At 42.0% G+C, this 15,481-nt stretch overlaps 1 protein-coding gene across 2 annotated transcripts; it reads right to left on the bottom strand.

The window, feature by feature from the left end:
* Positions 1-317: 317 nt before the first annotated feature.
* Positions 318-7,760, bottom strand: neto2b (neuropilin (NRP) and tolloid (TLL)-like 2b). Of its 2 annotated transcripts, none has more exons than XM_033634551.2 (12): positions 7,404-7,760; positions 5,548-5,604; positions 5,189-5,347; positions 4,397-4,645; positions 4,139-4,186; positions 3,846-3,973; positions 3,170-3,271; positions 2,799-2,925; positions 2,282-2,395; positions 1,579-1,709; positions 1,393-1,485; positions 318-1,309 (listed from the first exon to the last, which is right to left on the bottom strand). In XM_033634551.2, exons 1-12 carry the CDS (start codon positions 7,411-7,413, stop codon positions 860-862), a joined length of 1,668 nt encoding a protein of 555 aa, XP_033490442.2. In that variant the 5' UTR covers positions 7,414-7,760; the 3' UTR covers positions 318-859. The 2 variants fall into 2 exon arrangements, with proteins under 2 accessions (XP_033490442.2, XP_033490443.2); XM_033634552.2 differs by having other exon boundaries at positions 5,203-5,347.
* Between the last annotated feature and the right edge of the window lie 7,721 nt (positions 7,761-15,481).

The following is a 15,481-nucleotide window of genomic DNA, read 5'->3' as shown; positions in this document are numbered from 1 at the left end:
CCACCATACCTCCTGCCCACCTCACTCAGATTTTTGCCACCTTAACTTTAATCCTTGTCCCACCGCATATCCCCCTGATGCTGCTGGGCACTGTTAAACTATAATGGCAACCAGCTGTGTATCATGCCGACATTAAAGGATGCCTTTTTTCGTTGGTTTCTGACGCAACAAGTCACCAACCAAGTGCCAGATTTCGACGACTTCAGAGTGAGACCGTGCTCCAACTTCTGCGGACAGGAATGTATGAAGGTATGAATAGATACTGCCCATGTCTACTCTATATAAAAGGCAAGATGAGACTTTTCTTACCCCAATGGTGCAGAAATGTAGATATTTATTCTTTAATACAGGTAATAACAGATTAAACAAAAACTGAGAAGTGATTTTTAATCACGCTGCCTCTTAAAACATTCTGTCAGAACCTACACACTGATTGAAAACATGTTTTGACAAAATCTATTTGCTTTACAGTAAAATGTATTTAACAAAATACATCGATAACAACAACAATACACAGCATCATCATCTGTCTTCACTCTTACACTGATCACAAATACAATAGTAGCTTCTGTCAGTTGTTTCAGTGTCTGAGCAGGGTCATCAGAGCTCAAGTATCTTAAATTAAAAAAAAAAAAAAAATCCTAGAGAGCTGCTCTGCAACAGACCCTGTGCCTCCTGACCTCAATGAGAAAAGAGAAGTCAAGGATCACGTCTTTATTTCATTAATAGTATTACATATGGTGAGTGACACACATCCACTCTGTGGCATTAAGTGTCTCCTCACTTCTGTAAATGTCCTCAGGTTGTGGCACTGATTGAAAAGTCGTCACTGCAGTATTTACATTACCAAACTTTTGTTTCAGAAGTCCATGGACAAGGATCTTTGCTGGGCCATTTCATATTTCCCTCTCCGGCTTCCTGCTCTGCGCACATACACATCATACCTTCCATCTTCCTCCTCCTCTTCGTCCTCTTCCATCACTCTATCCTGCCGCCCCATTGCTCTGTCCCCTAAGCCATGATGGCCCTGCATTCGTCCCGGTTTCATACTAGGCCAGCTTTTCTTCCGCATGCTGCTGTTCAAATCCCTGAAGGGAGGTAAGGTGCTTTGGAAGCCCCCTCTGAAAGGGGGAAGCTCCATGGATCCCTTACCCATGCCATGTGCACCTGGAGTGGCTTTGATGGAGTTGACAGAAGCCTGAGAGCCACAGTGATGTTCGTGAATGCAGCGAGAACCTGATGAGGATCTCCTGAGCGCCTGCAGGGACTGGAGTTCCTCTGATAAATCCCCAAGGTCCCCAGACATCTCCTAAAAATAATAATGTTGTTACATAAAAGAAAATCACCATGCACAGTTAAAAAAAATCAGTAATGTAATGTAATTAAACTCACCTTGTCTCTGAGAGTAAAGAGCTCATAATGCGGAGGGTCAAACACCTCCTGGAAGTCACCCCGCTGGAACAGGTTATTCTTACGTACCAGCACCTTCAAATTATGATTTAACACACTTGAAAAATCAGTCATGTCTACACCAGTAAATTGTGGCATGATACAAAATTATCCTTGTGAATATATTACCTTCTTTCGAGGCTGTTTGATTTGCACCAGGATGGAAACAATGAGGAGCAGCAGCACTATACCCGTAGACACACAGATTATTGTCCCATGCGTCTTTGTGATCTGGTGAAAAAGACCTTTGCTCTTTTTCTCTGGATGATGGATGTGAAGAGAATGACAAATAGAGATAAAATATGAGGGACATTTGGAGGCACAGAGAGAACATCACTCAATTACTTGTTGCTATCCCCATCGGGACAGTCTGTATCTTCGGTTGCCAGGAACAATTCAGAACCTCCACTAAAAGCCAGTTTCACTGATGAACAGCCATCCTCATCAACTGAGGTGCTCAAGAGCCACTAAACAGCCAAAGGGCCTTGAAGGTCTTTCAGCTAGAAAGGTGTTTAAGATGATGAGATTGTTATTTTTCTTGCCAAGAAGACATTTTGAATGAATATTCTGTAGTGTCCAACATTTACCAATATGCAATGAAATTATACATGGAAGATTTACTGGAAACATTTGAGAAAAAGGTGAGAGAGGGCGCTGTGTGAGTGTCTATTTTGTGTAATGTAGCAACAGATCCTCAAGGAGGCTCAATGTGAAACAACGGAGACTGGCAAAACATGCATCATATTACGCAAGAGGACACAACTCATTGTAACACAGCACAGCACGGTGGATTTTCTGAGAATTAGAAAGTGCTCTGGCACAACTGGAGTACCTTTGCAGTTGCTTTCATCCCAGGGAAAGACACAATTCTGTATGCCGTTGCATACCAGAGAAGTGTTGATGCACATGTTACTGTGGCAGAAGAACGCACTTCCTAAACAGGGCGCTGAAACACAAACACTGGTGCGTCAGAATGTGATGCGACAGGATGACAAAGCAACCAAGGAAATACTTTCTTGGCCAAAGTTTCGTAAGAGAGATCACATTTATAGAGTACCTATTGAATTACGGATATGCTTTTTCTCAATTTCAAAAGGCTGCACATACACCCAGCACTTTTGTAATATCTTAATACACAACTGAATGCATTTTATACGGCTGCTGCCAAGAAAGCTTTACTCTTTAAAAAAGCTGTAGTATTGATTATAAACCACAGGAGGGTGCTGCTACAATCATACATCCAAACCACATACTGTGCTTCTCCTGTCAGCTGCAGAAACTAAACTAAAGGGACAATGGTAAAAACGTCAAATGACACAGGTTAACAATAATCTGAAGGAGAAACTCACGGTCTGCGAACGAAGTGAACAGCATCCGGAAGCGGCTGAGACGGCTCGTCTCATCAGCCCACATCCGCACCACTCCCACACCGGTGTCCAGCATGATGTCATTAGCTACTGTACTACAAAACTTGGCCTGCAAGAAACCATACACCATTTCTCTAGTTTTTGGATGTGTAGTCTCATTGAGGTCAAGGTCTGTAGAACAGTTGCTACGTATTTAAGATTCAAATGTTATAATTAAAAGGAGCGTGAAAGAAAGATAAAGTCTGTTATGTAGCAGAAGGAGAGAGAAATTTAGAACGCATCATATGATGGGGCTTAAATGTTGCAGTCTGGAGTGACGTACTGTATGTTACACAAATTATAACATATATTACCTTCAGGTCCTCAATAGCATTACTGCCATCATAAACAGCCACAAAGTTCTTCTTACATTCATTTGAGTTTTCCATCTGGTATTCCAAGAATCGCAGGTAAATCTGAAATAAACAACGAGGATAAGTATACTGTACATTTCTCATGCAGTTTAGTGTATTTTGTTTTGCTGTAAGAAGACATGCTTGAAGGCATCGATGCATTAAAGGATCAAATCTAAATCATTTCGATACAGCTTTACTGTGTATGTGCTTATGGAGACTGTTGGATTAACAGTGCTTTTTTGCCCATATGTCAAGCTGTGGATGCACTGTCAGGGAATGTTTGATCATTAAAAAGTGCATTTATCTGGGGTTTTTGTGACACTGAGTTGAAATCCACGTGTTGTGTTTATGATTATGTAAAGGATAAGGAACAAACACAAGACACAACAGATGTGGGGGAAGATGAAGAGCTATGCAGACTCATTTTGTGTCCAATGAATCGCATCCCGTCTCCTCAACTTTAACGTATTTCTTTAAATCTCGCCTCAACACTTACCACGATGCTTTTACTTTGCCAATCACTTTTTCCTTACATGGGCATCCAGTTATCACTAATGTGGACATGAAGCTTATTCTGCTGTTGCGTGTTAACAAAATGCAAAAATGGAAAACTTTATCATCTCACATGCCGTACCCTGTTATTTGTTGGGGCTCGTATAGTCCAGATGCAGTCCACCGCCTGGTCGGGCCTCACTTTATATTCTTCCTCCACCTGACTGGAACGGATCAGACCATCAGCTCCAGTCAGCTCAAACTGACAATCTGACCCACGGACAGTGACGAGAGGCAGATCAAAGGAAAACAGAAGAGACAAAAGGGGATTATAAGTGATGGTAAAGGGAAACTGCCATGACTTCCCATTACATATTAATCTAATGATGTACAACTAAAGTTATTGGAGTTGGCTGAGCTGTGTGGTTGCACTACCTGGGATGGGGTTTAAGAGTCCTCCCACATGCAGATGGAATTCAGGATCTTTGGACGGAAATCACAGTGACAGATAGTGAGATATCACACAGTCAGAGACATCATCAGTGGAAGTATTAGACTGGCTAGTAGCAGCAGAGACATTTGATCAAAGCGTTATTTGAGAAGACCGGATGAACACTGAATGATTACCAAGAAGGTGCAGTGAGAACATGGCCATACAGGGATCAATAAACCATCCCATGGTGTTTTAATCACCTGCAGTAAAGCTGTACTGGACCTGGAAGCCAATCCCCTCCAGCTCTTCATCACTGAAGAAACGAATCCACATGAAGCGTCCACTGGAGAGGACGAGTCCAGGACTGGCTGAGCCACAAAAGCGATTGATCAGCGGCGAGAAGCTGAAGGGACCATCCCGCACCTCGATGTGGTCGAAGCGACACTCAAATGACGCTTCAATGTAGAAGGTCTGATCAAACAGCAGCTCTATCCTCTGGCGGGGTAAGGCTGAGGGAAGCAGAGCGGCGGGTCACATTGACTGCCACAGAGGTGATTCAAGGATATAATGCTGGTGGAAAATGTATTTTCTCCTTTCAAATTTTTTACCCGAGAATCACTGTAAGCTAGACTGTTCTGTGGGCTCCAGAAGCAATTATAGGGAAACTGATGCACAAACTGACAACAAAGTTTGATGCATCCTTGGTGTGCAAGATAATGCTCTGTGAAAAAGTTTTTGCCTGCAAACTTGTTTGTACTTTAGTGATTGTAGAGGAAAAACCTTCACAGTGTGAGATATTGTCAGCATTCAAACACACTTCAAAAAAGATCATTGTTTAAAACCTTTAAATAATAATAATCCAGACACCGTGCATGTCTAATTCATGATGAGCAAAGTGGGTGTAATTCCATTTGTTCCTCTGATTAATTTCCATCAGGAAATTCCGCCAATTTAATATCAAAATCTGCAACATTCACAAAAATTTGAACAGGAGCTCAACTTTTTTTTCCCAGCAGTGAAATGATAAGGCTCAGGTGCATGTTGTTGGTTACCTTCCAGTACGTACAGGCACTCCTTGTTGGGAGGGTATGTTTTCGGGTAGTTTGGGGAGCTGAAGGTGCCGCCATCTGTGTTTCGTGCCCAGTTTCCACACTGATTAGATTTCTTCGGCCGCTGAGAGGGTCTGACCCCTTTTGATCCTGCACCTCCATCTGTATATATAGATGCCAGCCAAGGGACATTCTCACATTTAATGATGGGAAAATGATTTGTGCAGATAATAAGACAGTATGAGGGCAGTCGACACCCAGGAGGCAATTGCATAGCTAACTGATATTTTATCAAATTACAATGTGTCTTGATGTAATGTAGTCCCTTTATCAAAGGAGCGCAGTGACTGTATCAATCTTACCTTTAGTCTTTTGCGCCAGAGCAAATCCCTCCTCAATGAACAGGAGAATAATCCACACTGTAAAAGAAGCCGACAGTGTGTGAGGAAGAGTACAATCAAGGAATAGAGGAAACGGAGAGAGCTTATCCGGATTTATGTGTCTGTGCTTGTTGTCTCTGTGCACTCAGCCGAATCCCTGAATGTATATAACAGGTCAGGCAAGTGCAGTTCAAAAGCTTGACAGGGAGAGAATAAGGACGCTCTGCTTCCACCATCTGCTTGCTTAACTCTTTCTCCTATTTTTACATCCTCCATTTCCTCCTTTTTCCCTCCCTGAGGTTTATATGTGGAAGAGAGTAGGAACTGTTGACAATCTACTGTCTGCCATGATGCTGTGCAAAGATCTGTAATAGTAAATAAAAAACTTTCTGTGTCATGAAGCCATATCTTGTGCCACATTTGTGTCTATTACATAAAATATGACCTAAATAGAGCATCTCGCTTGAAGGCTCCAGGCCACTAAAATTATGCTGTGAGTTTGCAGCCAAGTGGCGTGTTGACATGTTGCTGTGGACATCCACTCACATAGTGCATGATACAAAACAGCAAGGCTGCGGAGACAGATGTTTGTTGTATGTGGCTGTGAGAGTTTGTGACCTATAGGAAGGGACCAGTATGAAACTCGTACACCTTATTAATATCTGTGTTCTGGCGTCTGGCACCCAAAGCTGCATCAGTTGTTGCTGATGATTTATTGGTTGCCTTCTGCCTGGTTTGTAAACTGCTTACGTCCTTCACCTCTAAATGCTTTATGTTAAAATGAATCCAAAATGGTCAAAAAAATTAACAAATATAAAGAATTTGACACCAGAAAAAAAACTCAAGAAAACCTCAAATATGAATTCAGTTCATTTCAATAGAACTTTATTTATCCTGCAGGAAATTCTTGTGCAAGAGAGTGCTTCAATTTACAATAATCACAATGTTAACGATTCACAACCAGACAACCAGTGGGTTCCTTGGGTCAGGGTCACTCACTGGGCCCAGTTTTAGAACAATAGAATATTCAATATCTGGCAGAATCTAGAAATACACAAGATAGAAGTGTTTTCTGGGAGCAAAAGCAAAAACCAGTGCCTAATAGAGTAACAATAGGAGCATGATAAGAACAAGAGTCACTAAAATGAATCTACAGTAGGGTACTGTGAGAAATTCTTTCAGTTATGATGGAATATTTAACTAAACTGTCAATCTCCATAATGTCTCCAGCTGACTGACATGACACTTCATTGAATAATTGAAGGGATTTTGCTCATTGACTGAATCTAGTCCACTGAACCACTTCCACTGAGACCATATTCTCCCTCTCTGTATGTCTGGAGGAGGAACTGAGGCAGCTATAGCAACCCAAATCCTCCTATCCAGGCACGGAGCCATCACAGTGCTGGTGCAAGGGGGGAAAAGAGATTTTTCACCTTATGACTGTTTTTCCCCAACAAGTGGAGAGCTGTCACTTCAGCACCGTGAATCCTCACACTAGAGAGCATTTAAACACATTAGTTTGGTGTTCTCTTGTTTTAAAAATGTTTCCAGGATGTAACAGTCCGTGCATTTACTTTTTTGTCCATATAGCCTCATTGTGATAGTAATAATTCCGTGCGTAATTTGTGCGCAACATGCCAATTGCATGTGAAAATACCAGAAGTCTTTGAACATCGTACACAAAAATGCGCCAAGATTGTGCCAAAAAAACGACATCTCGAAAAAAGATTATCAAAGATTAGAAACTCTCTCGCATCTCTTACCCTCCCTCACACACACACAGGGGGAAATCACCAAACGCCCTAAATCATGCAAATGTGGATTATCCCACTCACCTGCACGCATCCTCTCAGCTCAAGTCCGTTTTCTGGGGTTTGATTTCAAACTTGACCAACTGTGTATCCCTCACATCCCTGCGTCAATGGCACGGACTGGCGCATGTTAGAACCGCTGATTTACAAAATCCAACTTTCACCTTTTCATCCCAGTCCCATTGGTCAAGATGAGAGAAGCTTCGGGGGCAAAAGGGAGCCGGTGAACTTCTGAGTCATCATCAGTGTCCCCCTTATAGAATAACAAAAAAAGTCAGATGAGGTCAATTTTCTCCAGCGCAAGGACGCAGTTGTTCCTGCAGAGCTCAAGTCTGTATTAGTCTGAGACTTGTCTTCTCACACACACGGATGATCTGTCTGCGGCTGCTCGCGGTTTTAAGATTGTGCTCAGTTGGCGCGAGTAGGGGGAAGAGCTGATTGCGCATGTGCGTCATCATAAAACGAGTAATAATAAGCGATATGATAATTCTTTCATAGCCTGTTTGGCATTAAGATAAATTACATTAGGAATTCCCATATTTAAAAATTTAATTAGCTGATTCAGGGCAAGTGTCCAGAAGGCTGACACACACACACACACACACACACACACACACACACACACACACCAGGACACCTGTGCCAAAAAGCTCAGCGGGCATAAATCAGTCACACATTGCATTCCTGTGCATTTCTATGCAGAGCAGAGAGCAGGGCACATTCCCTGCTGTCTTTTCTCATTTTTCTCGAAGGACACACGGCGCCTAAAGCCTAAAAAAGCTGGCTGGAGCTGCAGAAAGATGGCAACGGAAGCCAAGAGTTGGTGGGATGGAGATTTTTCTTTGATGATGTGCTGCCTTTTAACAACAGGACCTGTCACAGAGTCCACTCACAGGCAGATTTGTGTCTCTTTAGCTGATTATAAATGCTTCAAATCAGCGACTTTGCTTACAGATACGGACGGTGTCAGAGTGCACCTGGCTGCCAGAGACACTCTCACTGTGACAGATGCCTGGGTGCAAATGAGTGATGTATTCTGATAGCCTCCCATCCTTGTCTTTCACACTCACACTTAGATGGCATCCAAAACCTTTTAGGGTAACACTTTAGAATAGCCACCATTACCAAATGCTAATGAATAGTTAATAAAGCGTTATTTAGTTTACTGTTAACAATGAAATAATAATTTTAATGATTAAAAATGGGTTTACATTATTTGAATTTCTATTATAAGGTTGCAACTAATGCTTATAATAATTAGTTCATTATTAATAGTGGTTTATAAAGCATCAAGTAACATTAATTTGGCCACAGTAAATCTTTTATTGTTGATCATTTAAGGAGTGATTACTTATGCACTGATGCTAGAATATGTCTAAACATCATATTGAACGCATTTATGAACAAAAGTGAGTGTTACAACATGCAACGCTGCACTACACATAGACATAGTGGGATTAAAAAGTTAACACAACTAGAAACTAAGAAATCGAAACTTTATTTGAAAATAAATTAATGATACATTAGTCAAAATGCATTTATTAAGCAACTGCGACGTGTTATAAATACCTATTGAAACTTTAAAATGGACACCTTAATATTGGCTGTAGATGCACTACATAATATTTATTAACCATTAAAAGGTGCATTATTTAATTCTAGACAATGAAAGTTTGAGTAGTCATACCCACAGACTGCAAACATATTGGACACAGCTACCATGATGTCATCCATTTGTTTGTGTACTCCAGTTTTGAAGCTTCGAGGTCTGACATTTTGGCCATCACCATCTTGTGTTTCTTGGAGCCAGAAGTGATTATAATTGGGCAAGAGGCTGGAGCTGTAGAGGAGTGAGGGGTGGATCTGACTGACAAGGAAACTGTCAGCAGACGGCCTGTTACTCATAGCACCCTGCCCTTAACTATGTGTAATTTTAAGCTTTAATAAAATGTAAATAGGTGAGTTATAAAAAAGAATTCACCCCCTGCCAGTTGTCATTAAGGGGAAAATTAGCTATTGAGACCAAAGCTGTTGTTTGTACCAGGCTGTAAACATGTTTATTTCTGCTGTAAAGTTTGATATTATAACATGGGGTTCTATGGGGATTGACTGGCTTCTGGAGCCAGCCTCAAGTAGCAGAATGCAGTTTTTGGCATGTCCATGATGGCTTCATGTTTCAGCCCCGGAGATTGCCCCTTGATCGGACCAAATTAACCCAAAGCATTGGTATTTGATGACCTCAGAATGAGACTCAACGATCAACTGTAATATCTTTCCCAGAATCACATACTCCACCTGTAACCAGGCATTATAATCATCAGTTGCAACTTTATAATAGCCATCCAAATAATGGTTATAACCAAACCAATTATTAACCATTAACAATATTTATCATTTTAAAGGTCCAGTGTGTAGGATTCAGGGGAATCTATTGGCGACTTGGTAAGTAATATTCATGTGTTTTTATCAATCTATTAACACTTGAAAATAAGAATCTTTGTGTTTTTGTTACCTTAGAATCAGTCCTCCGTCACAGAGTCCGCCATTTTGGATAAGGCCATTCATGTTTACACATCGGCCACCGCAATCTGCTACCTCAACACTAGATGCCACTAAATCCTACACACACCTTTAACTAGGATACATAACATTGGGTGAATGTATTTGAGTAACAAGTGTTATAGTGAAGTGACAGTATAAAGTACTGTACTCAATGAGTACAACAACCTAAAAATGTCAGCAGAATAATTCAGTGAATGGACAAAGTTACATTCCACCTCTGCTTTCCAGCTACCCACACAAGCAACACAGAAAAAGTCTAACTTACGATTTGTATTGTATATTTTCCGATGATAATGATCTCATTTTCTTCGGAAAATATACAATACAAATCGTAAGTCTAACTTACGATTTGTATTGTATATTTTCCGATGATAATGATCTCATTTTCTTTCCAGCTCCTTTGAATTTCTGTTTCTCATATAAAACTTGCAAAACAAATACAAGTCAAACAGGAGAACAGCAGCCACCAAACTTCACAAACAACTAACAAAGCACAAAGTATGACATCCTATCACAAAGCCCAGGGGCCGTATTTTCAAAGTCTCCAAGGCAATCATTATTCTGTAAGATGGGACCAATTTTTCTCCAGCAGTAACAACCTCAGGGTGGATTAACTCGGCAGGAGATGCACACGCTCACCCACACAATATATGCACAATCATAAAGTTGCATCATCTGGGCCTGTGCCTAAAGACGACACTATTCCCCTGTGATTGATTATAAAGGGAAAGTGTTGTCTCGGAGATGCATGAATCATTTATTATCTGGGGTGTTTGGTTTGGAAGGACTGCTGCGACATCATCCTGAGCTGTGTGACATTTGAACTGGCAGCGAGACGTCGATGAGCCTCTATGAATACCAGCTGTTGCAGGTGACCAGACGCACTGTTTGTCACTCTCACTCCCTCCGTCACTCATCCACTCACTCGTAAACACGCACGCAAACTGATACACCTTTGTTTACTGCACATCAAAGGTGCTGAAAAAAATCTGCATCTGTTGCCATGGCAACCGCGCTGGTGTCTTGCCTGCTTCTTCTGAGGAAATCAGGGACCTAGAAAGCAGAGGTTTTTTTTGGGGGGGGGGTTGACAGAGACGGGGATCAAAGTGGAACAAAAGACAGAATCGGTCTACCTGCACTGCTGCTGCCACTGAGGGGAAAGCTTAAACCTAAAGCTAATGAAAATACTGTGTTTTCTTTGAATCGCCTGTGAGCAGCTGTAATGTTTGGGTAAGCTTCTGTAATACTGAGGTGTCCTTGAGGTCTTTCATTTGCTTCCACTTTGCACATCACCGCTACCCTGTAATTTTCCCCGAATAAAGCGCTCTGTAAAACAAGTCTTCAGTGTGCGGCATGTGTGTGGGCTCTCTCTGTATGAACTATTCAACAAGCTGATGAAAAAGAGAAATACTCTGTGATGTGAATGCGAATGTACAACATACACTGAATGAAAACAAGTTGTCTGTGTTCTTTGTTCGTGTTCTACCTACTGACATGTGACTGAGGCTTTGTAGGAAACTGTCACGACTTCTTCCGGCAGAACATTTCATCTCATTTCATCTCATCTTGATCAAAAGCTCAGGAACAACTAAAAATGGACCACGTAGTGAGATTGTTTTGGCACTCTTAACATCATTTCTGTATATAAAAAAAATGCTTGAAAATGTTGTGTTCAAAAGGCATCAAGAAGTTAATCTTTTGGACTCATGAAAAGTTTGTATGCATACATGTATCTATGATTCTAGGGTGTCTTCTAGCACTTGCAGCAGTAGTAAAAATGCATGGTGACTGACATGATTGCACCAAATTAAACCTCATAACAAAGAACTGCACAGTGAAACATCGTCTCAACGCCAATCCCCCAAATCTCAGTTAATCCTCAAAAACATTTCTCCAGCAGCTGTAGATTAGACGTGTAGGAAAAGCCCCGTAATGTGAAGATAATCAGAGATCTTCCTGTAATGTCACAACCTTTTTGGCAACCACCAAAAGGAGTGCAGCGACAGAAAAGTGGAACCAAAGGAGGATAATGAATCCTAAACTGTTCGGGACTGTAATTAGCATTTTGATTGGAGTCTTAACCAGGCAAGTGATTGCTCTTATTAGTGTGTGCTTAAGGACGAAATTAACATCTTTAATTTGGCAGAGCCTACGGTTGAGTGAGCCAGGTGACACTGCCGGGTAAAATCAACTTTCACTCCCTCTTTTCTTACTTTTATTTCTTATTGTTTAAGAACACATACATTTCTGCGTGTACGTGTCTTGTATTAAAAATAACTGAAAATGTCTGGAGAAAAAAAATAATGAGCTTTCAAGGTCATCTTTACGGTCAGGGATTACACAGCAGCTCAACAGCAACAGGGTGAAGAGGTCCCAGGGGCTCTTTTACCATTTACGAGCACATTGCTTCCATAGTAATACGCTATCCGGACTTGCTTTGACTCCACACCAGTGTTGCTTGATCTGCTCGGTGCCGACAAAACACAACAGATTGACGAATTTAAAAGAAAAGCACTTTTATCAGCTTCTGAGGAAAAGTCATTAAGATACCACGAGCCTGTGATTGGCAGGAAATCCCCGTGGATTTGGCCTATTACTGTTGATGAGGAAACACAGTAGCCTACAAGTCCTGGCGTTAATAGGGTGGAACAGATTATTGTGTCCCAGTGACTTCTCATTTATCATCGCAATGATTTGTGCTGTTTTGTTTGTCCTCACACACAAATTTCAGCACGACAGATTTTATTGCCTTTGCAGTGCCCTGGGCATTTGATGTTACAACTGTAGATTATGTCACAACTAATCATCCTCCTGCTGTGTTAAATCCTATGCTTAGCTGAGGAGGCAAAAACAGGATATCTAGTGGAGCAATAACAGCCTTCACTTCGGTGCACCTACAGCATAATTTACTTGTTTTTTCCTTTCTTTTTTAAGACAGTTCATCAAAAACATTATCTACACAGCATTCTGACTTGAATTTAATCATCCTCATAGATGCTTCCTTGCATAATAGTCAGCTTACGGTCGAAAGCCAGACAGTCCCAGGAGCCCCAGTCGCTGTGAGTTGACACAAATATCCTTTTCCTGGACAGATTTAGACATATGCGATATCATGGAGCAGGAGGAGCTGATGCTAAACTCCATTCTTATCTCCAGGCCAATATGACCTCAGATTAGACGGAGAAAGAAAGGAGAAAAAAGTGACCTCACTAGACAAATGTCAGGATAACAATAAGCCATCAAAACAACCCGATGCAAAACAAGTTTGATTCATTATTAAAGATTTGAGATTACTAGCTCCCTCTTTCACTTTAACGCCAATCCTGCATCTTTGGGTAATTTATATCCCCTCCTCTAATCTGTTTATGCTCAGCCCCTGCTCCCATGGTGCGCTTTATCTCCTCTGTATTATTACAAATTCACATATGGTTTGTTGTGTGTGATGTCTGCCTGATATCTTCTAAGACCAATTCATCAGAGACAGAAGCAATCACAAGAAAACAACCACACAAATACAGTTTGACAGAAAACTTTTGGTTGCCACTAATGCCACTAAGTCTTTTAGTAATGCAAAATTATTTACTCCCTTTGCTTCCTCTTGTCTTTGTTCCTTTGGAGATCAAAACTAAACTGTGTGCATACTGGTGCAAATGAATATTCTGAGGGAAACAACACCCCTTTGTTATTCAGAATATAGTCCCACCTGAGAATTTGTTCCCCAAAGCATTACCTAAATTTTCAAAGACATGAAATAAGCGTGACACTGAGGAAAGTTTTTGGCAAAAAGCCCTGTGAAGTGAGGAGGGTCTGTGGGATGTTGATGAGGTGATTTTTGGGTGCGGTGCTCGCTGGTAAATCTTTGTTTACCTGTTGGTTTAGCAGATTAAAATATGCAAGACTTCCTGATTATCAAATGAAATATGATATATGATCGTTACAAAGGCATACTGTGTGTTTCCTGTGGTTATTTTAACAAGAGAAACAGCCCAAAATACACCTCACAAAAAAGACTCCCCTCTTTAATGGTCACATTTTTGTTTTCAGGTGATAAAACATTATGTGTATTATGTCTAATCAGATCCACATCTATGCACATCAGCAATGCACATAAACACACTGAGTTTTGAGTGCTGAAAGACTCGGCTCCACACTGTCTTTGAACATACTGGGAATAATGGGCTCCCATGTGTTTTGCCGTAAACACAGCCAAATGGGAGGTAAAAGATCGTTAAAGGTAATAATGACTTCCTCTTTTCCTCAGGCATCTGACTGAGTGTGTCTAAACTCAGACATTTGGAGGTTTTTCTGTGTCCTTGGTGCACTGCTACACAACACAGAAAGGAAAGTTTTACTTGAATTTACACCAAAGTCTGCCTCTGTGAACGTACATATATGGGCAGATCATGAGACAACAGGCCCCTGGGCCAGCCTGCGACACCAGGGGTCAACACGCCCGGGTCTCCACCCCTGCCTGCTGCCTGGCACACAATGCACCCAGCCCTTATGCCAGTCCCTGAGGGTGGTGGGCCCTAAGGTTGGCGGCTCCATGTCATTCATTCAGGCTGAGGCCCAAGGTCAGACTGGCTCCCAACCTGGGCGGGCGAGGTACGCTTTTCCCGAATGTGCCGTTTTATCAAGGTCTTCTTCAACTGCTCTTAGTCTGGCCCCTCCCCCTGGGAACACTTTGCCTTGGGAGACCCCACCAGGGGCTACTTGCCCCAGACAACACAACTCTCAAGATCACAGGGACACACAAACTGGCAATTCTTGGTGGGGATGGGAGTGAGTTACTGCCCCACGCAAAGGAGCTCAAGTATCTTGGGGTCTTGCTCACAAGCGAGGGTAGAATGGAGGGTGAGATGGATCAGCGGTTTGGTGTGGCGTCTGCAGTGATGCAGGCACTGTGCCAGACTGTCGTGGTGAAGAGGGAGCTGAGCCAGAAGGCAAAGCTTTCGATTTACTGGTCCATCTACATCCCAACCATCACCTATGGTCATGGGCTCTGGGTAGTGACCGAAAGAATGAGATTGCGGATACAAGCAGCTGAAATGAGTTTCCTCTGTGGGGTGGCTGGGCCCAGCCTTAAAGATAGAGAGAGGAGCTCAGACATCCAGAGGGAGCTCAGGGTAGAGATGCTGCTTCTTCGCATCAAAAGGGGCCAGCTGAGGTGTTAGAGGTGTTCCAATCACGTCCAACTGGTGGGAGGCGCCAGAACACATTGAAGGGATTATATATGTCGTCTGGCCTGGCAACGCCTTCGGGATCCCTCAGGAGAAGCTGGAAAGCTTTGCTGGTGAGAGGGGCATCTGGAATACTTTGCTCAGCCTGCCCCACAACCTGGCTTCAGATAAGCAGTTGAAAATGTATGGATGGATGGAAGGCCCCTGGGCACAGATATGCAAAAGGACCCCACCACCTCTCTCACATAAGAGCAAGACACACAGACTTTGTGTGACTTTGCTTCTTTTTTTGAGGCTTTGTGGTCTTTTTGTGTCTCTTTTGGGTCATTTTGATACATGTTAATATGAGTGACATTTTGC

This window comes from Epinephelus lanceolatus, chromosome 5 (genome assembly GCF_041903045.1).
Source record: "Epinephelus lanceolatus isolate andai-2023 chromosome 5, ASM4190304v1, whole genome shotgun sequence".
In the NCBI taxonomy this organism is placed as follows: domain Eukaryota; kingdom Metazoa; phylum Chordata; class Actinopteri; order Perciformes; family Serranidae; genus Epinephelus; species Epinephelus lanceolatus.
The sequence above is the reverse complement of the archived record's forward strand: the minus strand, read 5'-3'. Positions and strand labels throughout refer to the sequence as shown.